The 23,574-nt window shown below is 45.7% G+C and overlaps 2 protein-coding genes and 1 long non-coding RNA gene across 3 annotated transcripts in view; 2 read left to right on the top strand and 1 right to left on the bottom strand.

The window, feature by feature from the left end:
* The window catches only part of arid5b (AT-rich interaction domain 5B), a 56,290-nt gene extending 40,277 nt beyond the window's left edge, over positions 1–16,013 (top strand). The window contains exons 6-11 of the mRNA XM_061286053.1: positions 1,181–1,302; positions 1,896–2,268; positions 5,398–5,450; positions 5,885–5,982; positions 12,166–12,364; positions 12,578–16,013. Coding sequence (XP_061142037.1) covers positions 1,181–1,302; positions 1,896–2,268; positions 5,398–5,450; positions 5,885–5,982; positions 12,166–12,364; positions 12,578–14,344 — 2,612 coding nt within the window. The 3' untranslated portion in view covers positions 14,345–16,013. The remainder of the gene's footprint in view (positions 1–1,180; positions 1,303–1,895; positions 2,269–5,397; positions 5,451–5,884; positions 5,983–12,165; positions 12,365–12,577) is intronic.
* A 196-nt stretch (positions 16,014–16,209) lies between these two features.
* Positions 16,210–23,425, bottom strand: rtkn2 (rhotekin 2). Its single transcript, XM_061286061.1, has 12 exons — positions 23,239–23,425; positions 22,572–22,768; positions 22,146–22,192; positions 22,022–22,075; positions 21,841–21,958; positions 21,444–21,644; positions 21,074–21,168; positions 20,557–20,663; positions 20,350–20,481; positions 19,622–19,790; positions 18,881–18,988; positions 16,210–18,755 (listed from the first exon to the last, which is right to left on the bottom strand). The coding sequence occupies exons 1-12, from the start codon at positions 23,371–23,373 to the stop codon at positions 18,169–18,171; spliced, it is 1,950 nt and encodes a 649-aa protein (XP_061142045.1). The 5' UTR covers positions 23,374–23,425; the 3' UTR covers positions 16,210–18,168.
* LOC133158719 (uncharacterized) lies at positions 18,923–19,761 on the top strand. The gene is made up of 3 exons (XR_009715272.1): positions 18,923–19,060; positions 19,194–19,349; positions 19,633–19,761. It is a non-coding gene; the product is annotated as an uncharacterized LOC133158719 (long non-coding RNA).
* Positions 23,426–23,574: the final 149 nt, after the last annotated feature.

Below are 23,574 nucleotides of genomic sequence, written 5' to 3'. Positions count from 1 at the left end.
TTTCATAACATATATGTGGGTCACTTGTTCGTTAGCTGTGCTTTAAGACCACCTGCTTGAAAGCATGTCGTCAAACATGCGCTCAGAAACCGAAATATTAGCGAGGTGAACATATAGTAGGCATAAAATCTGTCAGTGCTCAAACATTTTAGTGTGTGTGTTAATTTTGGCTGAGGTGCAAATCTCCAGAATGTTGCTGAGAGGCGATGAAAGGGCCGCCTCAGTAAATCCCTTTTGCTGTTTGACGGCGACACTCGTACGTTGCGGTTTTACTGCAAAATTCTTCGCGCTCGTGTTTCTGTGTTCACCTTTGGCCTGTTTGGTTCACGGCGGCCACACGGATTGTTTGTCAAAAGCGACAGGCAGGTTTACAATTGTGTTGAACAAGTACAGCCGGCGGGGTGTGTCGCAAACGTCGGGTCACAGTGTTACGACACCGCCGCCACCTTTGGCAAAACATGACAAAAGGCCTCAGTTTACTACGCCGTTACACAGCTACACTGTTAATGTAACAGAAATTTGCGAATTGGAATGCTTCGTAGCATGTTTTTTTTTTTGGTTATTGCGCCTTTTTACAGATTTTTTCTGGCTTCTGGTCAGTCGGACATGTCCTCCTTGGCAGTGTCACACGTGAACATGTAATAAGTCATCGTCTTGTGGTCAGGTCAGTGAGGCATAAAAAGCGCAGACGGAGACATAGGAAGTGGTGAGTGTGCAAAACAAATTCTGCTTCTGCCGTTTAGTGGTAGATGTCAACAACCCTTTGAAGGGAAATAAAACATCCGGTTGCAGGAAAAAAAAAAAAAAAACATCTCGAGGTGCTTTAAAACCTTTGCTATGTTCCTGGCCCGCTCTTAACGTGGGTGTGAATCAATAGGACGGCCGCTGGCCTTACGTAACCCAGCACTTGTTGGCCACACAACACGGCGGCCTCGTTTTTGGAGTTGTTGTTGTGTAACTCAATCAATGCCTCGCTCGCCGTGTTACGTGGAATAATTGTGCGCTTACGTGGTGCGTGGCGGGGGAAGAAAATGGGGACAGGCCCGCTTACGCAATGCGGGTCAGTGGGGGTGTCACCAAGGGGGGGCTTAAGACACAAGTACGCATTTTATATGTTCATGACGCAACTTATGACTGAGAATTTGAGGTTGAACCCTTGATGTGGTCTTTTTGTCCTCAGCTCCCAACTTAAAGGGGCGTCCCCGCAAGAAAAAGTTGTCCATCTCGCAGAGGAGGGACTCCGCGGGCTGTGCGCTGGTCACGGCTCAGGACCCCAACAGCCCGGAGACCAAAAGTCCCAAGGTAGACGCACCACTTTTCATCTCATTTCAATGCACGCATCATTATGACGTTCAGAATCACAAAAAACGACGTTTGGGTGTGTTTTTTTCCTCTTCCGCCGTTATTCTGCCGACCTTGAGCGATTAAATTGATAGCAGCAATGGTGTCTATCCAGCTAATCTGCGCTTCATCTGCGCTGGCCCAGAATCGGTGCGGAGGAAAACACCGCATGAAAATACAACAAAGAAATTAAGCGGCTCGTTTTTAAGGGTCACCTCGTCACAATGGCCGTGGATTGAATAAAAAATATATACTTTTTTTATTTTTAATTAAAAAATAAATAAATTCTACATTTTTGTATTATTTGTAGTAGATTTATTTTTAATTTTCTTTATTGAATGCATTTTTTTATTTGGTCAATATGTTTATGCTGCCAAATATTTTTAAAAAATAACCACATTTTCAGTGTATGTTTACAAAATAGTATTATAATATATTACTAATATTGTTTTTATTACTTAGAATAAATCAATTAAAATTACCAACATTGTTCATTGTTTGACATAATAACTCCCAAACTTGCGACCTGACCGCTGTCCTTGTCGCCCTTTTAGATTAAAGCGAGCTGTCGAGCATTAGCCAATGGCAAGTTGAGCTCCGTCAATCTTAGCTCCGCCCCCAAACACAAAGCCGGCGGCGGCCTCGGCAGGAAGGCGCCGCCCGAGGAGAAGGAGCAACCGAAGGAAATGGTGGAGGAGAGGAGTGAGAAGGAAGAGGTTAGGGATTCCTCCTCCTCGCTGGAGGACGATGAGGAGGAAGCGGCGGCAGTGGCCGACATGGCGGCGGCTGACATGGCGGCGGTGGAGGCGGTGGCCTCAAGTGAGGAGAATCGAGAGGACGAGCAGGCCTTCCTGGTGGAGCTCTACAAGTACATGAAGAAGAGGGACACACCCATCGAGAGAATCCCCTTCTTGGGGTTCAAACAGAGTGAGTCACTCACGTGCTTGTATTGGTTGCTTCACTTCATCACCTCATCGTACTCCAATTCTTGATTGCTCCTGGCATTTTTTTCATTTTATTTGTCAGATGGTTACTTGACGTCCTCTTCCCCTTTCTTTACTTTACTTCACTTCCATACTGAACGTTAGCTCCAAAATACAGTATTCACAAAAACGTTACAAGGTCACAAACATTTTTTGTTGTAGCAAAGGAGGCCCACTTCATTTTCAAGGTGAGACGAAGCGCCGGCCGCAGTTCACCTTGGTACGACAGTCACGAGTCGAAAGACTCAAAAGTGCTCGATTCGGTGCACGCCTCACAAAACGAATGCAAATGTGGTACGAAAGCTGACAAAGGAGGCGAGGAGCTCTCTCTGGAGCCTCCCCATCAAACGGCCCGCAAAACAAACGCGAGACTGTTGCCACCCGCATGATGGACCAAAATATAGATTAGACGTCTTCTCATCAGCGCCACATGTACGCCTCGTCGTCTTTGTGTTCCTCCGACGCTGTTAGAGGACGTTCGCCAGATGAGTCGAGTTGCATTTAGAGGGCGGAAACGACAAAAAATCTTTGCGACACTCAAAGTGGAGTTTGACAAAAAAAAACTGGAGTTATTTCCAGGTTAAGGACGTTTGTTCAAGTTTGAACTGGCATCCAAGTTTGATGATCGGCTCTGTAGAAAGAAGCCTGATATTGTTCCCGATCTTGAGCACCAGATTTGGCCACCAGTCGGATTGTCAAGTGAGATGATCTTTTCTGATTAATGCTGCCAATCTGTGTATGGGTTCAGAGTTACACGTTGAGGTTTTGAAGCAAAGGAATCCCGTGTCAATGAATGCCAATGATTACGTCGCAACCTTTGTAGCCACAATCTTCCCTCTAGACGCGCGCCGCAAAGACGTGCAGCTGCCGCTGATCACAAGAAACTATTGCTTGTATGGAAGCGAGCTCGGCGACAGATGGCTGAGTGATGTCGGCCTTGTTGGCGTCTCCCCCGTGATTTACCTCCAAGGAATCCCAACGTGCATCGTTTGTCATTCCGCCTCGTCCGCGCTCAAGTCAACCGTTCCTACGTTATCTTAATTTTTTTTCTTTCCGCGTCTACGGGTCTCCCGCGCACTCGGAAATGCATTCAACATGTCGGCCGCTGATCTCTTATTTTCCAGCGCAGCGAGACGACAACGAATTCCGTCTATTTGAGACTCGAGATGGCTGCCGTCGCATCCTTTTTTTTGTTCTTGAGCTTTTGAAATGGTTTTGTTTTGTCCTTCAAAACTGATCATCATCATATCTGGCTTTCATTTTCATCATTTTCATTCATTTTATGAATGAAGGGTGAGATTCAGCAACAAGTGCGATTTTGTTCATAAACTTCATTGCTATAAATGAAGACTGCTACCCTATATCGGGCGATCGCACCGCCAACACGGGTACCAATTTGTGTTGCCCCGACGACGCATTGTGTTGCTGTTAAATTGGCAAGGGACTCCAGAGAAGCGATTGCTAATGACGCGACACCAAAGAGAGACGCGTGTGCCTTGACACACACAGTAGATGGAGGCGGCCGTGGGTCCAACGTGGTCATTACAGATGCTGCATAGCAAGCTGCTTAAAGAATCCATCATGCAGTCAGTCGCACAAGACAATATGATGACGGAAACGCTGGCGTTCCATTCAGCCTTTGTTATTCCAACCGGCGCGGCGACAAGGAAAGAAGGAAGAAGAAAAAATCAATGCTGTCAAAGGCGTAGATAGGAAAATGTCATTTTGACAAATGCAAGGCTTTGTGTAAGCACAGATTGAATTTTGATGGATTTCTCCTCCCAGCGAAGCCTCCGTTTTTTTATCGTGATACTCAATTTTTTGGGGCAGGGGGTGTATTTATTGGCTCTACAAATAAAAATGTTAAGTGGTGTTATTGTTGCAGCGAGCAAATACAAATATTTAGTGGAGAAATTGCGGCAGAGGTTTTTCAAAGACAAGCCAGCATTGAGGCCATTTTTAGAAATGTTGCGCAATACTTGTAATGTGATATTGCGGATTAGCTTGTTTGTGCTTGCAAATCAATCTTGTTCCAAACAGAAAGAGGCCAGACCAGAATGTCCAAGCACGTTTAGCAGCAGCCTTTCAGAAGTCCTGTTTTGCTCTACAAACTGCCATTCCAACTTGTGTAAAATGTAAATACAAACGTAATATGATGATTTACAAAACATTCACTCTGAAAATTCCCTGAAGGCACTTTGACTTCAATTTCACTTGACACTCGGGGGCGCTGCAGCATAAAACATGAAACAGGAAAACTTTCGCCAAATAAAATTTTGATCAGAGAATGGCGGCCACAATATTTGAATTGATAATTGACTTGAATAACTGATCACACACACTTTGATGTCCTCTCGGCGCATGGTACGCATCGCGCTCGGGCTCCAATATTGCTGCTTTTCATTTGGCCCGAGCGGGAATATGTCATCCGCACATTCCTTCGGCGTGTTCCAATAAAGTCAACACCCATCATGCGCGCGGCCGCTTCTTCTACTTTCTCGCTTGGCCTCGTTTCAAAGGGAAATCTCCCCCTGCAATTAGATCCAGACAGCGCACGGCATCATTTGACTTGATTTGACAAGTTGAAAGGAAGCGGCACACACAATCAAGTCGACGAGCGGCGGGAAGTAAAAGCATTGTTCTGGCCTTAAATTGCCTGCATGGTTACAAGTTTTGTAAGTTTTTTTTCTTCCCGCAATGTTAACAAGTCTTAGAAGTGAAAAAAGGTTAAATGCATTCAAATGAGGGGAAAAAAAGTCTGCCATCTTGTTTTGAATATTCTTCCGTTTGGCTTTGAAGAATGTTCTTTTTTTTTTGTCAAGGTCATAGAAACGTGAATCACGACAAAAGTCTGAATATTTTATGAAGCTATTTAAATGTAAAACGTTTAAATATGAGACCTATAACATGACACCTTGAATATATAACATGAGAACCTTTTTTATTTTACCGAATTATTGTCCTTTCTACATTTAGTGATGTTGAGATTCTCTGTTTTTGTGGAACTTCATCTTCCCGCATCGCTGACTTGTCCTTATTTGTCTGCCTCCCCCCCCCCCAACCCCGCCCGCAGTCAACCTTTGGACCATGTTCGAGGCCGCTCAGAAGCTAGGAGGATACGAGCTGGTAAGTGCTCACATATGTGCTTGTAGACTCACCCCTAGCCAAGCCCGCATTTCATGATATGACGCAAACGTTTACACACGCTACAACTTGAATGCGATATTGAACTTTTTTTGTTTCTTCTGGCATGGCAGCAATTTGCTTCATACATGGAAAACTTTTTTAAACTGCCTTGTTTTATTGGCGCCAGTCCCCACACGGAGCGACGTGACTTTTTAAATGATGTGTACGTAATTTAATCATTCCAAATGATTTCATCAGCCCCCAAACTGTGGCCCCGGACCGCAATTCATGCAGCACTACCTACCAAGTGCATGTGCGTGTTATGTCATAAGAATTGGAGCCCATCAGGGAAAAAGTGACATGATGAGATGAGGAGTTGCCGATCGAATGAGTCAGCAATTCCCCGTGCGCTGATCGTATGTGTGGCCCCGCAGATCACCGTCCGCAGGCAGTGGAAGCACGTGTACGACGAACTGGGCGGCAACCCCAGCAGCACCAGCGCCGCCACCTGCACGCGCCGCCACTACGAGAGGTGAATTAGCAAAGTACCCCGTGCAAGTCATCTCATCACACCATTAAGACATTGCAGCATCTCCTCCTACTCATCATCAGAGATGCTATGACAAAATTAAAACAAGCATATGGGCATGAGCCGGAGGGAGGGTGTGCGCGCACACGCTCACTTGCGCAAGGTGAAAGAAAAGCAAGTTCCCAACAAAGTGATGCCAGGGTCACCCATGAGGCAGTCGGTCGTCTTGCCCTCCAGCGAACGCTAAGTGTTGTTGCGTCAACACAACGTAAACGTGCACACACCTGTCAGTAATACCATATGGGGTTAGGTGAGGGCGGGGGGAATGTGAAGATCACACAGTCAAGAGTGAGTTTATTAGGAAATGTCAGACTAAACAGAAAAAGCGAAGGAAGGGAAAGTCAAGTTTATTTGTATAGCCCTAAACCACAAGCAGTCTCAAAGGGCTTCACATAGACAAAAATTGACAATTATTCCCAAAGCATCCCCTGATCTTAAGCTCCCAAAAGGGCAAGGAGAAATTCAAAAAACCCCTGCAAGTTCATTTGGGACTGTGCTTTATGCAACTTGGCCTTTTATTTGGCAAAATCTGGATTTTTTTAAAGGGATTTTGTCAGGAATTAATTTATCGTTTGGTGGTGAAATAACTTGAAAGCATTTGATTTGGGGCTTAGTTGTCAGAGTTTTGTTCCCTGCCAACTTTATTTGATCCTTTCCCAAACTGTACTGCACTGGAAAGTTTTGCCATTGTCCTTCTGAGGTCACGGAAGACAGCTGGGAGGAAAATACGGCTGAATCGATACAAAGCTATAACATCGGCAAGATGCGCTCGCTCTCTGCTCGGAGGGCAATTAGCCGCCTTGTATTAGCTGAGCAAACGTTGCGGGCGGCGTGATGAATGAGGTTGTTTGCCGGCGTGGCCGAGCGCACGTTTGCTCCCCGGAGGTGTCTTCCGTTCCACCTTTCATCATTGGTCAACGCACAAAAGATGAGTCAGCTGCACAAAGCAACAATTTTGCGGTGCATAAAATTTCAGCCAACTCAGTTTATGCCTTTGCGCTATAGGTAGACCAAATATTAATTCCACAATTGAAATTAGTTTCTAGGTGTTTTAATAACATTTTTTATGATATGCTTTAAAGTACCCTGCAAATTGCTTAAAAATTGCAATCTGCAGAAACGCAGAAGGGTCTGGCAAAATGAAGCTTTTTTGCTAATAGATTGACTTGCCCGCTCAATTTGACACTTGATGGGCACTCGAGAGAACCCATCGTTTGTAGACGTCCATCTGACATCACATCTGCCCTTTGACACCAGTCAATTGTTTGAACTAGTTCCCGACACGGCCAGCGACGTAATGAGCATACTTACGCTGTCCGTCAGTCTTCAGGCGTAATGGCGGTAACGTACGAGCTGAACAGCAGATAACCGCGACTAATTGTACCTTAACCCCCCCCCCCACACACACACACACACACACTTGTTCATTAGAAAGAAATCAATAAGTCGAGCGTCTGCTGCAGCGGCTGGCGAGGCTTTAATGATATTTATTCAGAAAAAGAAAAAAAAAAACACTTGTACGAGACGGGCCGTCAGGCGGGGCTGCGGCACTCGGAATTAAAAATGAGGTCATGAAAAAGATGGCATCAATAACCTTGAAATAGACTGGCCTTTTTTCTGCGTGTGTGTGTGCGCGCGCGCCTCCACCGCCTGTGATACAGGTCAGCGCCTTTTAACAGCTCCTACATTTTTAATCTCTCACTCTCTTTCTCCCTCTCTCGTGTCATTGGGCGAAGATGCGGTGTTGCCGTAGCGACGCGCAAAGCCAACGCAAGTAATTTTTTATTTCAAAAGCGGTGCAAGGTCAAAAAAACAAACAAACAAGCTGAGTGTATCAAATGTTTTCCGATATGCTGTTTTTTTTTATTGACTGAGTCCTTGGTGTAGGGATGTAGCAAAAGCATCGCTCTTTGCGGGCCAAACTATATTTGCGCCTCACGCTGGGAATCGTAACAGAGGGTACAGTGTATGTGCGTGTGTGCGCGCGCGCGCGTATGTGTGCCTGCCTGCAAGTGCAGATGTTATTCAGCACTATCTTGCACTTGTCAGCATCTCTTTGCTTCGTCCTTGCCGTACTGCAGATCCATCAGTTTGTGTGTGCGCGCGTGTGTGTTTCTCGCAGGAAAAGCGTATTAGAGGCAATTTTACTTGCCATTTTGGTTCTGTCAGCCAGCGGCGAGGCGGAGAAAGACACAGCCAGGCAAGACGTGATTTAATGGCTGTCGTTGCTTAAAGTAACACCGCGTAATAGTTTGACCTGAAAAAGCAGCAGCTTCAGCATTACGGCGCACGTTGAGCAACCGACCTTCGTGACCGGAAATAACCCGCCACCGCTGCCGCAGGAATAGCGTTAGCAGCCGCGGTGACATCACTCTCAGATTTTGTTTCATTCACGAGATGTTGGTCATATTTTCGCAAGATATATTTTGTCTTGAAATCATAAAAAAGAAAGAGGCTAATAATCATTTTAGAAACTACAATAAAACCGAAGACGCCAAATTTGCTGATGCAGCAACAGATGGCGAAGCAATTGCTTGCTTATCACCGCCCAGTCAAGTTGATTCAACTTAACAGCACAGTTGGGACTTTTAAAAAATCATCCTCATGTTCCTAAACAACAAGATTGGCTCGTTTCCCTCATGTGTGGAATTCCGTCAAAGGTATGCGCAAAGAAAAACGCCTCAGCCAAAGTTCAACCAACGCATTGCTCCCCGCCAAGATTAATAAATCGTTGGGCGTAGCTAATGAAATTAATGACGTTCTGTCACACATATGCTGCATGTCTGCATTTTTTTTTTGGGATGGGAGGGCATGTGGTGAAGAGGCCATTTTGAAATTGCTTAGTTTCTTATTGTCAGGACAAAAAATATAATAGTTACATAAATTATAAATTACTATAATAATACATTATCATATAACTAGAAATGACATCTTCAAGAATTTCAGCACCACTTGCGGCTTTTCACGTCATTATTACACGAGACTTGGCAAGCTCGCGTCCACCTGCCACAGTGGAGGAGCGGCGGCTAATGAGAGCAGGGGGGAGGATGGAACAGTAGAGGTCATTTTAAATCTGCTGTTTTCAGATGTGACAAAGGGCTTAGGTATTTTTCTTCATTCTTTGGCTGCCCTCTGCTTTTAAGTGCATGAATGAGGGTCACCTCGAGTGGTTTGGCTTTGAGACAAAAAGTGGCTTTGAGGCATGCATCCAAAGCAGAGAGAGAGAGAGAGGGGAGGGGGGGGCTGTATTTCATGGGCTCCCGGGTCTGTAAAATACAATAAAACAAATCATTTTCTCTGCTCCTAATCTGTGTTGGCTCCGCTCGCCCTTTAAATTTGTCCTCTTTTTCTTTTCTTTTTTTGGTCTCCCTCCTTTCTTTTTTTGTCTGTTCCTGTGATCTTAACGCGCAGCAGCGGCTAAAATTAATTTGGGGCGCAGATGGCGGCAGGAGGTTGTGCAAGTGGAACAGCCTGCGGGCTTTTTCCACAAATTTAGTGACTTCGGGCCTCCGTTTCTTGGATTCTGACACGCCGCCGCTTGTTCCTGTAAAACCAAACGCAAAGCAGGGCAGCACATTCCTGGTAAAATGGTCTTGTTTTTGCCAACTGCCGTGTGTGTGCGTGCGTGCGTCTTGAAACATGCTGATCTTGGCAGGGTCCCTTTGAATGAACCATCCTAGATTTTGCTGATTTATTAAGATCAGGCCGACATGCATAATATCCTTTTATCAGCGCTCATCTCGTTCCCAGATTAGCTCGCGCCTGATATTTCTATATTTATTCAACATTTAGAGCTCCCCCCTCTCTCAAGCGACCCCCCTCCTCTGCGCCGCATGTATTAGTCACTTGTTATCGACACGGAAAAAGCGGGCGCTCAAACAAGAAGCGGCTGATAAATTGGCATGAGAGGAAGTTAAGTGTTTATTGACCTCATAAAAATGTTGCTGGTGCTGCTTTAATGAAATTCTCCACTGCCGGCAAACCGCCCCCTGCCCCCCACCTCACCCCTCCCTCGCCTGGCAACCACCCGAGCCCCTACAAAAGCAAGATGCGCCTCCATGTGGCCCCTGGTGGTTCCGACACCTTTTTATTTTCCTGTTTTGTGGCTGGAGAAGTCCTCCAAGGAAGTAGTTAATTGCTACATTAAAATGGAGAAAAAAACAAAACAATCAATCCTTTAACTTTGTTGACGTGTTGCCAAGGGCAAGTTAGTAACTTTCCGCTTCTGTAACCGCTCAGACAAGTGCAAAGAAGAATTTAACCACTCCCAATGTATGAAAATGTTCAAATGTAATCGTCGCTGCGACTGTTGACAAAAGACTGGTGAGATAATGTTGACATCATGCTTCTTTAAATCAGGAAGTGAAGCACATTATCACAATGTGGAAAAACCAAATTGTGTACTCACCTTTATCTTGATGACCAATTTTCACAGGCGAGTTGATTCTACGACTCTGTAATTGTCAGACGAGTTTCAAGAAGAAATTGGTCCCAATTGGAAAATGTAAAAAATAACAAATTGTGTTCTCAGCCTTGCTGTTGACTTTTCAACCATCGAGCAAATCTAAAACAAGGTTAACATCTGAAAAAGAAGCAAAGGTGTACTCACCTTGACCTGGAATGAGCCAATCGGAAGCAGCCATCCAAGACGCCAAGCACTTTTGGGGCACGTGGTCAAAAGTTGGACAATCTTTTTGAGGGCTACTTTGTGTTTAAGTTTGAACACGAAAAATTGTTGGGAACTTCCTGCCACTCACTTCGTGGGGGCTTTTTTCCGACCAGAATAGCTTGTTAGGCTTTTCCATTTGCAAGTATTTATACACAAGAAACCAGTCATTTCTCTCTCAGCTCGTACATAAACCCCCACAAGCCATCCCATTCTCACATTCCTTCACAGTTGAGCCGGCCGGCATCATTCCCACACACAAATACTTAGAGTACAAATGCCTGTGTGTTGTTTTCTGCCGTGGTTGCTGCTCTTTGTGAAGGTGTCATTATGCCTTCCAATGAGTCGCATTTAATGGTACATTTCCTTTCTTGGCCGGCGCCTTGCCAGAGCAGCTGGAGGAAATGTCGTTTGGCTGCCTTTTTTTTTTTCTTTTTTATTTTTTTTTTTCCTTGTTCAAAGAGCGAAATAACACAACAAAAAGTCTTGAAGTCTTTTGGAGGATTTTTACGAGGAGCAAGCTAAACATCTCTTCCGGACTGCAAAAGGGTGTTAAAAATAAAAAAGCGGTAGAAAATCATAGCTATATCTTTTCAATTGAAATAATATGGTCCTGCTTTTTCTGCCTCTTTTTCATGGCCTCAAAACATCTCTCAAGTTGCGACATTGCGCACGAGCCCTCATTAAAGTTACAACTTGACTGTGAACTCTTGGAATGTCGGGATGAGGACTAGCAGAGCCCCGCAATGTTCCCACTGGCTTCACTTGGCCTTTGTTGGCTGTGAGCATCTGCATGTAATGCCTTCAGCTGTGCGCATGCACGCACACACACACACACACACACACAAGCACACACCAGCTGAAGTGATGAATCATATTGCCAATGGTAAATTTCCCAAAATTTGCTACGGTGTAATCATGGCCAGGAAAAGCCCAGCATTTATTCTTCTCCTCTCAAGGTTCAAATAATAAGCGGTGTGATGTGTCTCAGCAGGAGCTAACACACACACACACACACACACACACTTCTCTGGCATTCATGTGTGAGTGGATTTCCCCTAACATTGTGTCATGACAATAGGATTAGTTATTGCATGCCAAGTATGAAATTTAGAGCCAACACCGCCCTCCAAAGCATGTTTTGTTTTTATAGGATCTATAATTACGTTACTGTCTTAATATTATGATGAGTCCATATCGTGCTTTTTTCCCCACAACCACATCAATCCACATGATTTTCTTTTCTTTTCTTTTTTTACACATGCAAGACTGCTGCTCGTGTGTGTTTCTTCTCTCCACTTAGCGGCTATAAAACTGCAATTTTCCCTTCGTGTGACTAATCAAGGTTTATTCTGTTGAACAATCGAGTTTGCGCGCAACAAGACACTGAACATGTCCAAAGTTGCCATTGTGTTGGCCAAGCCTTCTGTGACATAACAGCGTGGACAACCCTCTTGCAGGCTTCTCCTCCCGTACGAGAGGCACCTGAAAGGAGAGCAGGACAAGCCCCTCCCCCTGGCCAAACCCCGCAGCCAGGAGAAGCCGCCGTCAACCAAGGCTAAAGGCGTCGGGGCCAAGAAAGCCAAGGGCCCGAGCACTGGCAAGCAGGCGGCCAAGAAGGAGTGCGGCGAGGCAGCCAAGGGCCAGCAACAATCACAGGTTGGTGGCCACCGTCTTCCACCATCTTGACATGCACGCATACATGTTGAGGAGCGACTTTAAGGTTGCAAGATTTTCAAGGCCAACTTGGTCTACTTTATGACATATTAATTCAGGTCATATTTTTTAGAGGCGAGACGATTAAGCCAACGAATCCAATGAATCGATAATTAATCTTGATCCTCTAATCATTTCGATGCATGCCATTTGCAGGATTCCAAGGTGAAAGGGGAAGCGGCCACAAAGCTGGAAGCGCCCGCTGCGGAGGAAGCCATCGTCATCGAGGAGGAGGAGGAGCTTCACGTGACGCTGAAGAAAGAAGAATCGTTGGCCGACAAAGAGCCTGACTCGGGCAGAGCGCCGTTCGCCTTGTGCTCCCAGCCTGAGTGGAGGCACATCGGCGAGGCCCTTCAAGCCGCCAAGACCGAAGTCCACCCGGTTGCCAAAAACACCTACCTGTCTCACCGCTGGGACCAAAACAAACCCGTCGGACACGTGGCGCTGCCCGAGTCCTCCTTGGAGAGCCACGGCGGGAGGGTGGGCAAGGTCTTACCAATTTGTAAACAGGAGAGGCAGTCCATAGACTTGAGCGCGGATCCCTTCCCGGAGAAGGAAGATTACGGGGTGATTCGGAAGGAGAGTCCCGCGCAGATGGGCGCCTACTGCAAAGGCGGCCAAGGCATCATGTCTCCTCTGGCCAAAAAGAAGCTCCTCTCACAAGTGTGCGAGTCCGTGTCCTTCTCGTATGCGTCGTCTCTCCAGCCCTGTCTCGCAACCGAGAGAGACGCGGACAAGAGGGAAGGCGAGGACGAAAGTCAGAGACGGCACGTGTCCGACAGCGTCCCGGAGGCGACGCCAATGTTCCGGCCGTCCGTCATTCAGCATGCGCAGAGCATCAAGCCCCCACAAGAGAGGAGCAGCGGCCATATCCTGCAGCCTCACGTTAGTGCCCCGTGGCAGCCGTATCTCCCCAGGACTCTGGACCGGGATGCTACTGAGAACACCTCGGACAAACTCCTCCCGGCTGCCCGCAGCTTTGCCGCGGACCGCTACTCGTCCCCGCACCTGCACAGTCTGTACAGGCAAACGGAGAGCTGCCTGACTCAGGACAGGATGGCCGCATACGCTAACGGGGAGCGACGGGGTGGGCAGGCTTTTGTTTGCGGAGGGCCGGAGCAGGAAGGCCTGGCTTACAGGTCGCAATACAGCGACGACGCGCAAACTCGAGGCGAGAGCAGAGAGCCCGAGGACGAGCCCAGAGATTTCACCGTGTCCAAACCGCTCTCTCAGCGGGTGTCCGCCTTCTCCAAAGCCTCCTTCTGCGGCCTCCCCTACCCCGTCGTGCACCAGGGCTTGGACTCTCACCCCAAGGCGTGCAGAGTTCCCCCCATGACTGTCTCGCCTCCCAAGCAAGACCCGTCGCCACCCTTTCCCAGTCCCAAATCCTCATCCGACTCATCCATCAACAGCCCTGTGCGGCCCGGTAAACGGACCCTTGGGGAACCGCCGGAGGGCGAGGAGTTGGCAGAGAGGAAGGTCCGCGTGGTGACGCCCATCCATCCGGCGGCCACCATCCGCCGCAGCGACCCGGAGGAGCTGAAAGCTGCCGAGCCGGCCCACGCCGTCCACCTCAACAACCGGCTCCCCGAGGGCCACCCCGCCTACCCACTGCCTCACGCCGCGGCCCTCTACGCCGGCATGTACCCGCCCGGCAGCCTGGTGGCGCAGGACGCCCTCCAGCAGCACCCGGGCCTGCAGTACCTGAAGAGCCAGTCGGCCGTGTCCCCCCTCGTGCCCCCCTTAGCCTTCCACTCCATGCTGCTCCACAGGCAGCTTTTGGCCTCTGCCCCCAGCCCGCACCACTTCTTCAGACATCCGGGCGGAACGGCCCTCTATGGGGACCTGCTGCACCACCTGTACCCGCTCTCCACCTTGCACCCGCCGCAGCTCTCCTCGATACACCCCAGCACTAGACTGTGAGGGACGCCCAGCCTGCCCCGGGCCCGCTTTTTTCCCTTGCCAAGCAAAGACAGCGGCTCTGTCGTTAGATGGGCCCGGATGGAAGGCTGGTGACTGATTGTAAAACTCTTCTGCGAGACAGACTAAAAATTCAAATTTTTCGGTATTAGTTGAGACATTTCATATCCTTTGCACTGTTCTGTATGTTATCACCACTTACTGTATCTTTTTGTTTGTACCCTTATTTGCACAATTCTGACGTGGATGTGCTCCCTTTTGTCGGCGGGAGTCAGCGGGCAGTCGCGCCGTTTTTGTTTACTGCGTCCGAGGGCTAAAACCGTGTGGCTTCAAACACTACAGCAGCAGCAGGCACCTGCATACCCACCACTCGCCAAAATGTATCGGCACTGGCGTTCAGTGGCGCCGCTTTTTTGACGCAGTGGAGTGCACTGACAAATGTAACCTGTAGAGGTGCTGTGGGACAGTACATGTCCAAATCCATTTCACGTGAATGAATGTGGTTTTGGGATTGGAGATTTTTTTTTTTTCAATAATCCATCAAGCATCTTGGGACTGTAGCGGCCCATCGCACGAGCATAATGAAGCAGTCGCCCGCTGCGGAACGCTCGCCCCATTTCACTGCCTTTATTATTCATGACTTGAAAATGAGTTTTTACAGTCCAAACACGCTGAAAAAAAATATCCGCTGTATGATCTTTCTTTTTAAGTAAGAATGTGGTCACTTAGAACGCTTTGAAAATATTTGTGCCTTTTTCCCGTCTGGCGATCTTGTTCGTAGCACTAAATGTTGGGAGGTAGCAGGCATTTGGAATGAGGTATTTTTCTCTCGAGAATGATTGATGAGGTGCAGTTTGTTTAGAAATCTCTTTCTGCTTGTGATTGATTACCTGTGCTGAGATCCATCTTCTTTTTTTTTTTTTTTAGTGACAGGTGCGCGCTCATATACACTTTAAAGGGGACATAAAGAAAATAATACACTAATTGACATCATGTTACTGGACCAACAAAATGCTCCACAAATTGGCAACTATGTGCTACTAGTTAACATCAAGCACTTCACAAGCAGTACTAGTAGCGTGCAGATGTCAACTAGTGCTGAGCTGTGTTACTTGTGAGTAGAAAAAACATACCAGTACACTGTCCTGAAACAATATTGAATATGTTCATGTTGCTTTCCCTGAGCAACGAGCACCGTCTTATCTGAGGGGGAAAAAAAATTCAACACATGGGATCAATTTGACCTTTTTCCTTCTCTTCTATCGTCGTCATCTCCTCATGGGTGAGTGTGTGTGTTCGTGTGTACGTGTAAATAAAAATAAATAGCACTGTAGATAGCGCACCACGCTCACGCGAGAGTGGTGGTTATCCTAGTCAAACTGTTATAACCTGTAAATAGCATCAAAGGCAGTATACTATATCTGTAAGTATGAGTGAAAGAGAAAAAAAGTACACACATCTAGCCTCTAACGAAACACTATGTTTTGGAATTAAGGATTAGTTGTTATTTTATGTTCACTTTTACCTTTTTTTTTGGTGCATCCTCAAAAAGTGTGTTTTGATACAGTAGCCATGTGTTTACCAATCAGCCAGCTGGCAGAGACAAAAAAATTAGACTTTTTTTTAATGCTATGACCTGTATATTTAATTAAAATATTTTACTATCTAAAAAGGTCTGCATGTGTGTGTTGATGCTCAGGTGTGAATAGGCTGCATTCATGATTCTTAATTGCGTGGCCTGTGAGACTGACTTTTTTGTCAAATTTAGTGTCCAACTAGTGTGCTGCCGTCTCGTGGTCAACATTGTAATTACACCCAAAATAAACAGGCGTCAGACAAGGACAGAAAGAAAATCCACCAAGTCAGTATGACGTTAATTCTCGTGTTTACTGATTCAGCTGGGCAAAATTCCACTGATGGTGATGTCCAAGCAGAAATTAAGGACATTCTCCGGAAAGCTGATAATATAGTCAATCGATCAATACAACTAAAGCAGAAATAAGAGGATCAGCTGCTCGGCCAAAATCTCTAAAGATACGTGACAAACTTGAAAACACGCACCCACATACGTAATCGGATAAATTTGCCTGAGCTCATGAAGTCCCATGATTGTTCTTTTGCAAGTCAGATGTTGCTTTGAGGCATGTCAAACTAATTGAAGTGATTCCATTCATAAAAAGGGCATAAAATAAAGATAATGACATTGCCACGACCGCGGATGAACTCTTGTTTATGTGGCCGATCAGTCTAATGAATAATTGCCAACGCGTACTCTGCAAAGCGAGCGTTATATGCAACACAACGAGACTATTAAATTGCACTCGCGCTCCTCCCGAGCTCAACACCCACTGGCAATCTGTTTTCGCTCCTTTCAAGGCTTTTGCAAACTCCTCTCACGCACACGCAAAGGTATTCATCAAATTAGCTTCACATTCATTCGGTCTTGGATCAGTATTTGCTGCCTTTTTGTCTGCTTGGATAAAATACCACACAAGATAATAAAATACCAAATAATTTTACTTTTTCTATTTAGCAAGATTAATCATAGTTAGTAATAATACAGATTTGAAATTAAAATCATTTACCGTTTTTCTCCATGTATAATGCGCAAAATTTAACAAATTTATTGTCCTAAAACCTGGGGTGCACATTATACATGGGTAATTATTTTTTTTTTTTGACACGTCAGCTATATAAAGAGCGAGAGTTCAGTTCTCTACCTAAATGCGTATTACAGGTAATATTTTATTTCACAACACTTTGCCTTGTTCCTTTCTTCTCTGCTGTTCACTTCAAACACGCTCCATACGAACACAATGCTCTCATATCAGACGCTTGCTGGATCACCTGCTCGTTTGCTGTCACAATGTACCCTATGCAAATCGGAAACATTTCTTTGCTATCGAGTTTGCTAGCGCATGCGCAGTGATACTGACCGGCAGAATAACAACCGGTTGTTGCCAAAGATGATCTTTTTTCTGAAATAATTTTACGTTTACGGACTTAAGTAACCCGGCCGGGTCTTACCAAAGGCTATAAAAATGGGACCCATTGTCTCCCTGCTTGGCACTCAGCATTAAGGGTTGGAATTGGGGGGTTAGATCACCAAATGATTCCCGAGCGCGGCCCCGCTGCTGCTCACTGCTACCCTCTCCCCAGGGAATGGATCAAAATCACACTGGGATGGGTCAAATGCAGAGGACAAATTTCACCACACCCAGATGTGTGTGTGACGATCATTGGGACTTAAACAAAACAACAGTCAAAATTTGGGTGCGTATTATACATGGGTACAGACTTTTTTCCAGCATCGACACGCCATTTTTAGGGTGCGTATTATACATGGGGGCGCATTATACATGGAAAAAAACAGTACTATTAAGAAAATTAAGAAATTAATGAATGAAAAAAAAAAAAAATATTACAGTGGACCCCCACATACTTGCAGCTCGGATTTATTCACCTATTTGCAATTTTTTCATCTTTTTTGGGTGGGGTGCCTACCCTTTTTCCTGGTTTTAGAGTTTATCTCTGCTTTGTCCATATATTTTTGGAGGGGGGTAAAAATGATTTTCAATGCATTTATAGTGGCCATCAATCCTATACAAATGTTGTCTATTCGCAGTAGCTGGGGTCCACTGCATTTCTATTCCTCTATTAAAAATGATATGTGGCCCCGTCTTGAGCACAAAGGTTTGCACACCCATGCTGGGGCTTATAAGTAGTGTCATGTTTGTGTGAAATGTCTCCTTTTAGTCATCTCTTTCACAGTAGAGAATGTCAAATGTCATCCCACTCCTCTGTATTCATTTCAATTTTGTGTTGTCTTAGAAGTTCATCTTCTCTCGGCAGGACTTCCTCAGATTGCTCCTCAGTGCGGGAGCGTCATCGCCTTGTCTGTCGACATGAACGAAAGCGAGTGGCGCGTTCTTGCGACTCAGTGCCGGAGTGCCCCCGCTATATTTGTTGTTGTGCTGCTGCAGCTGCTGGATGATGGCGGAAAATTTGGCATCCAGAGACGGCCTTCCCGTTTTGGATTTGACCCGCGAAGTGTTTTCTTTCTGCGGGTGCGAGAGAGGAGGACGAGGAGGTCTGTCAGGGCGAGGAGCGTGACAAGGAGGCAGAGCATCGGGGGTGGCGGGAGGAAGCGGGGCACGCCGTTTCTTGCCACTATTGGGCGTGGAGCTGGAGCAAGGCTTGGGGCTTGAACACGGCGTGCAGCTTTGACTCGGTGAGAGAACTTCAGTCGCTGCCGTCTTCTGCAATTCGAGTGAGCGGGAGCCGCCGAATAGAGCCGACCAATTGGGAGGCTCTCTGCCTTCCTGCTGACCAATCAGGAAGTGGCCGTCAGTCTCCTGGATCTTGTTGTGGATGATGTCAGTGATGCTCTCAATCTTGGCTGGAGAATTGATGCCTGCAAGGATCACATACGGTGAAGCGTTGAGAAATGGAGGTTGTGAGGAGATTTTTCCAATTTTTGCTCACTTTAAAAGAGCTAATTGTCAATTAATCGGTCTTTCTATACGGCACAGTACTCACTCAGTTCCTTGTAAACAGAGTCGGCTTGCTTGGTGAGGAAGAGGGATGGTTTCCGTGGCGACGCCACCTCGATTTTCATGAGCTGCTCGCAGCAGTGCAGCCACTGACCTGCAGAGGACAACAACTTGACTCTTCCAACAAATGGACATGGACACACTCAACAAAATGATCCCACCCACAGTTGGTTTTCTTTTTACACTGTTTTAAACTGTTTGCATGGGTTATGAAGCAAGCACACTTTGCCTCTTATTTAGAGAACTGCGCTAACAAGTATTTTTGTTCTTTTTGTTTCCTCAAATTATGTTATTGGCAGGTCAAACTGAAGTTTGACGAAGTGCTACTCAAAGAACTACAAACATGGCGGGAGCACTACGGGAGCCCGTCAGGACATAATGGCACGCATCAGCAGTAGCAGTAGAAGGCTTACGCTTCCCTCCAACTTGAAAAACAAACCTCGCCCGAACAGCCGGTAAGATTATGTCACCAAACACTCTTGTTCAATTCAAATTTAGTGTTGGTGCTAGCTTAGCCCAGGCTTCTTGGTTTTTTTCATTACCATGCGTGCTACTCGTTTGTAGTGTCTGCCTGAGCAGATAAAATGTAATGAAATTGTCATATGTGAAATAGGAGGTGATGGTGGTGGATACATTGCACTTTAATCTTCTCATTTGACAAATTTGAAAATGCAAATACACCATTACCCTCCCAATATTCGGGTTTGACTGCAAGTAGAGGACTCACTCTGATCAAAGAGGTGCTGATGCAGCGCTTCCTGCCACTGGTCCAGTTGCTCGCTGGTGTCTGCTGTGAAGACTTGAGTCTGGTTTTCCTCTGGCCAAGGGTTGATGATGGACAGACTGCGAAACTTCTTCCCTCCCAACTCCTTTCCCATCACCTGGATGCGAGTGTCCTGCAAGGAAGCACCCAAACAACGGCTTCTTTGGGAAGGAAAAGTCGACAAGTAGCTAGCAAACTTTGGAGCTGACTCGAAGCGATTTGATTTTGTTGAGGAGCCGCACACATGGCTCTTACGGCCCACTTATAACAGAAGACTGCTTTTCCATCTGCTTTTGTAGAAACATTTTTACGATCTCCGGACTTTCAAACCTCTTTCATGAACTTAAAAAAAAAAGTCACTCTGCCATCCAAAGATGCCGTTTTGACTTTGCTCAAAGTAAAGCGTAAATGACAGCCTGACACGCAGCATGAAAACAGCACATTGTGTGTGGCAACTCTTCACTAGAAGAGGAAGCAGGTGCACGTCCTTCAAGCACCTCTAAGTAAATCAAAGTTGAATGATTTTTATTCATTCCTAATTGTGCCATCTTGCCCCTCCCTCCCTCCCTCCCTCCCTCATGGCCGAGCAGACCGTTTTAGTGACAATGCGGCATTGTCATTTTTAATCAACAAGCTAAAGCAAGCGTGAAATGAAGAGAGGCGTGTCAGATTGCGAAGGTGACTGGCCCCACCTTGTTGACGGCCAGCTGCAGCGCCGGCTGCAATTTGGCGTCCGCCTCCTCCGGGCTGAAGTAGCAACACAAGGTGGCGGCGCTCAGCACGCAGTAGAGGCTGCAGCGGCGCTCCAGGCCCGCTACGCTTTGCTACCGGGACACACATGTCAGTTACATCGTTTTGACTTTGACCAGCTCTGGAAGAACAAATGCATTAGACGTTACCTTGTGGTCGAGATAGCCGGCCATCACGATTTGCGTCATACACGCAGGCTGGGCCACCAAGCGGCAGCACAAGTTACCGTAAAGTGGAAGCCAGGACGAACAATCAGCTGACAGGGAGGAAAGCAGCCCAAAACTCTTGACATTAAGTTTACATTTAACAGATGAAGGCAATGTATGTGAGCTATAAGAGGCAGAGCTACAATAATTTGCTGTCAATCTTTTTTGCTTCAAAACTAGAATATTTGTCAAACCACATTTGCGATTCCCGCAACCATGTCTAGCCTCTTCTGTGTTTTTACCAGAGTAATTGATGGGATAATCAATTCTACATATATTTCTGAGTGAATTCCCCCAAGGAGATGATATTTTTATCGGTAGCTACAACTAGACTCATAAGCGCATAACACTAGAAGGGAAAACATTTGCATTATTGGTTTAAAAAAGAAGAAGTTGTGCCTGACAAAGTCAGAATACATAAAATAGTCTGAAAACCCCCAGATGTGTTTTGATTTCTTACGATTTTGGAGGACCACCAGCGAATGGGACTGGAAGGTGCCTTCAGCCTCAGGCAGTCTCATGGTGGAGTAGGCCAGCAGATTGAACGTGGCTCCTCTGGAACAAGAACACACAATACAGAGCACTTCACTATACAAGCACAGTGTGCTACAGACTTCAAAAAGTGCATTCAAAAGCATCTCCCCTCTATTATTATTTTTGTGACAAATCCCCCTTGTGAGCACATTAAATCAATGTTGAAATCCCATTTCAACACTCACTTGGTGTTGAAAAACTTACAAGGAGACATGACAAAGGCTGCATAGTTCAGCCAGTGGTGATGTGGGCTGCTCACACACAAAAAAACCAAACAAACACGAACGACAACATACGGCGGCAGCGGGTTGTGCTGGAGGAAGGTGTCGGGGTCTGGAGTATCCAGCAGAGGGCAGAGTTTCTTCCCGGCGGTCTTCCCCAAGGAATTCCGCAGCTTCTTTGCCAGCTTCTTCGGTGTGTTGACCAGGGTGAGCTCGTCCTCCGCGGCGCAGCTCCACAGCTCCACCCGCAGCTTAAAATCGGGAACTGCATCTTTGCTGCCATATTTGGAAACGAGTGATCGATATTATGATTATTAAAGATCATAGACATCTTAAACCGCACCGCATTTGGGAATCACTGTTGCATGACGCAAGCAAATGATGCGAAATATGTACTGAGATAGAATATTAAAAGAATAACTGGTAATAAAACAAAACGTCCATTTGTATGTGGCATGCAGCAGGTGCTTACAAGATGGCGACTTCTTCAAAGCAGACGTCCGTAATGGATCTGTCCACCACTGCCATCTTGGTGTCAAATACCTGGCAGCCCATCTGCATCACGCAGAAGATGGCCACCCGCCGTGAGCCTATAAAAATACAAGGTTAAGAATAAAAAGGGAGTAATGACAATCTTAGAAGGAGAAACTCACTTCCTCTGTTGTTGAAGTGGTCCTCATCCTTCCACATCAATGGAATACGAAGCCCTGCAACAGAGCAAAGTGGCAACTTTTTCTCAGTTCTGAGGCATGACAAAAGAACAAGATGGCAACTCACCAGACAGAGCAATTGTTCCTCTACATGGCACACGCTCCTCTGACTTGCTGCAACAATCACAGTTTGAAAATGATATTTACAATCGTTGCAACAAAGTTGGAAAAGGGGGCGAGTTCAACTTAAGGGAGTAGAAAAAAAAATACACCAGTTAATTGTTCATTCTGCTTCTTGTTAACCAAGATGAAATGTAGTACATTACAAATTAATATTTTATTACAAAATATAGATTATTATGAATACATGTAAATATGTATGTAATTGCTGCTGACTGTGTGCTATTTTGCTATGTAACTATTTCATTTTTAAGCTTTTTATCCTAATTAAAATGACAAAAATGAAAAGGTCCACAAGAATTCTCAACCCCAATATTGAACTATAATCCCCCATATTTCAAAATTAATGTTTGAGTGGATTTTGACACATTACCTGCTGACTTCTGTCAAATTGTGCCCTTCCTTTGACATCTGCATGTGACCTATGTAGGCCTTGATCCTGGCGTTGCAGGTCAACAGGTTCCTGGAGGCGCTGAGGATCTGTTCTCTCTTACTGCAGGCCTGCAGCAGCTTGTAGGCTCCATCTCGCATCCGCACCTCAAAGTCCAGCTTCTCTTGAAGGTTTGTGTTCTTGCAGGAGAATTGTTTACACATTAGATGGGAAGAGATGGCTTCTCTTTCAATGTTGCTCATTGTGCAGAACATCATTCTGAGAGCTTTTCTCACTTTTGTCAAACTAAACAAGGTTACCAAAAAAAGTTGTAATAACTCGCATTACCGTTTATAGCATGCATATTGTACTAATTTGTTTGATATGAAAAGTACGAGGTTAAAGTTGCCATCATTTTGCATTTCTGTGTCCAGTTTACATTGGCCATTTTGTTACAAAACACGACTATCAATCATAAAGCTACGAGTATTAAGCAAACTAAATTCGAAGTTATTTGAGGTTTTAAGAGTTATTTCATGTAATAGCAATGTCGTTAACAAGCTATTATATTTTCTTTTTTTACGGTGTGTTTGGATCCAATCGGGCGTCAACCGAGTTGTCAACTTGACTCAACGCAAACAGCAGATTCTGGGCAATACTGTATTCTTACCTCCGTTTGCTGGAATAATGCACTCTTTCGTATTTTCTTCCTTTTTATCTCCATGGCCACGGCAGAGCTACCAGAGATGGCGAGGCTTGAGTTCTTGGTTAGTTTGGAATTTTGAAAATCCCGCTGGTCGTCCATGTTTTTTTTTGCTTTTTTTCCCCCATTCGCTGCTTGGAGAGCGCGTGCACATGTCTGCTCAACTTCAAATAAATGGGAATGTTCGATTTGCTGATAGTATCAACCGGCATTAAATAATTTTATCAAACAAAAGTATTTCTTTCAATATATAAACAGGATGACAGGGTTAATTTCAGCTACTAATAGTTAGCTGTTAATATT

This window comes from Syngnathus typhle, linkage group LG8, assembly GCF_033458585.1.
Source record: "Syngnathus typhle isolate RoL2023-S1 ecotype Sweden linkage group LG8, RoL_Styp_1.0, whole genome shotgun sequence".
NCBI lineage: Eukaryota > Metazoa > Chordata > Actinopteri > Syngnathiformes > Syngnathidae > Syngnathus > Syngnathus typhle.
This window is presented reverse-complemented; position numbering and strand designations above follow the sequence as displayed.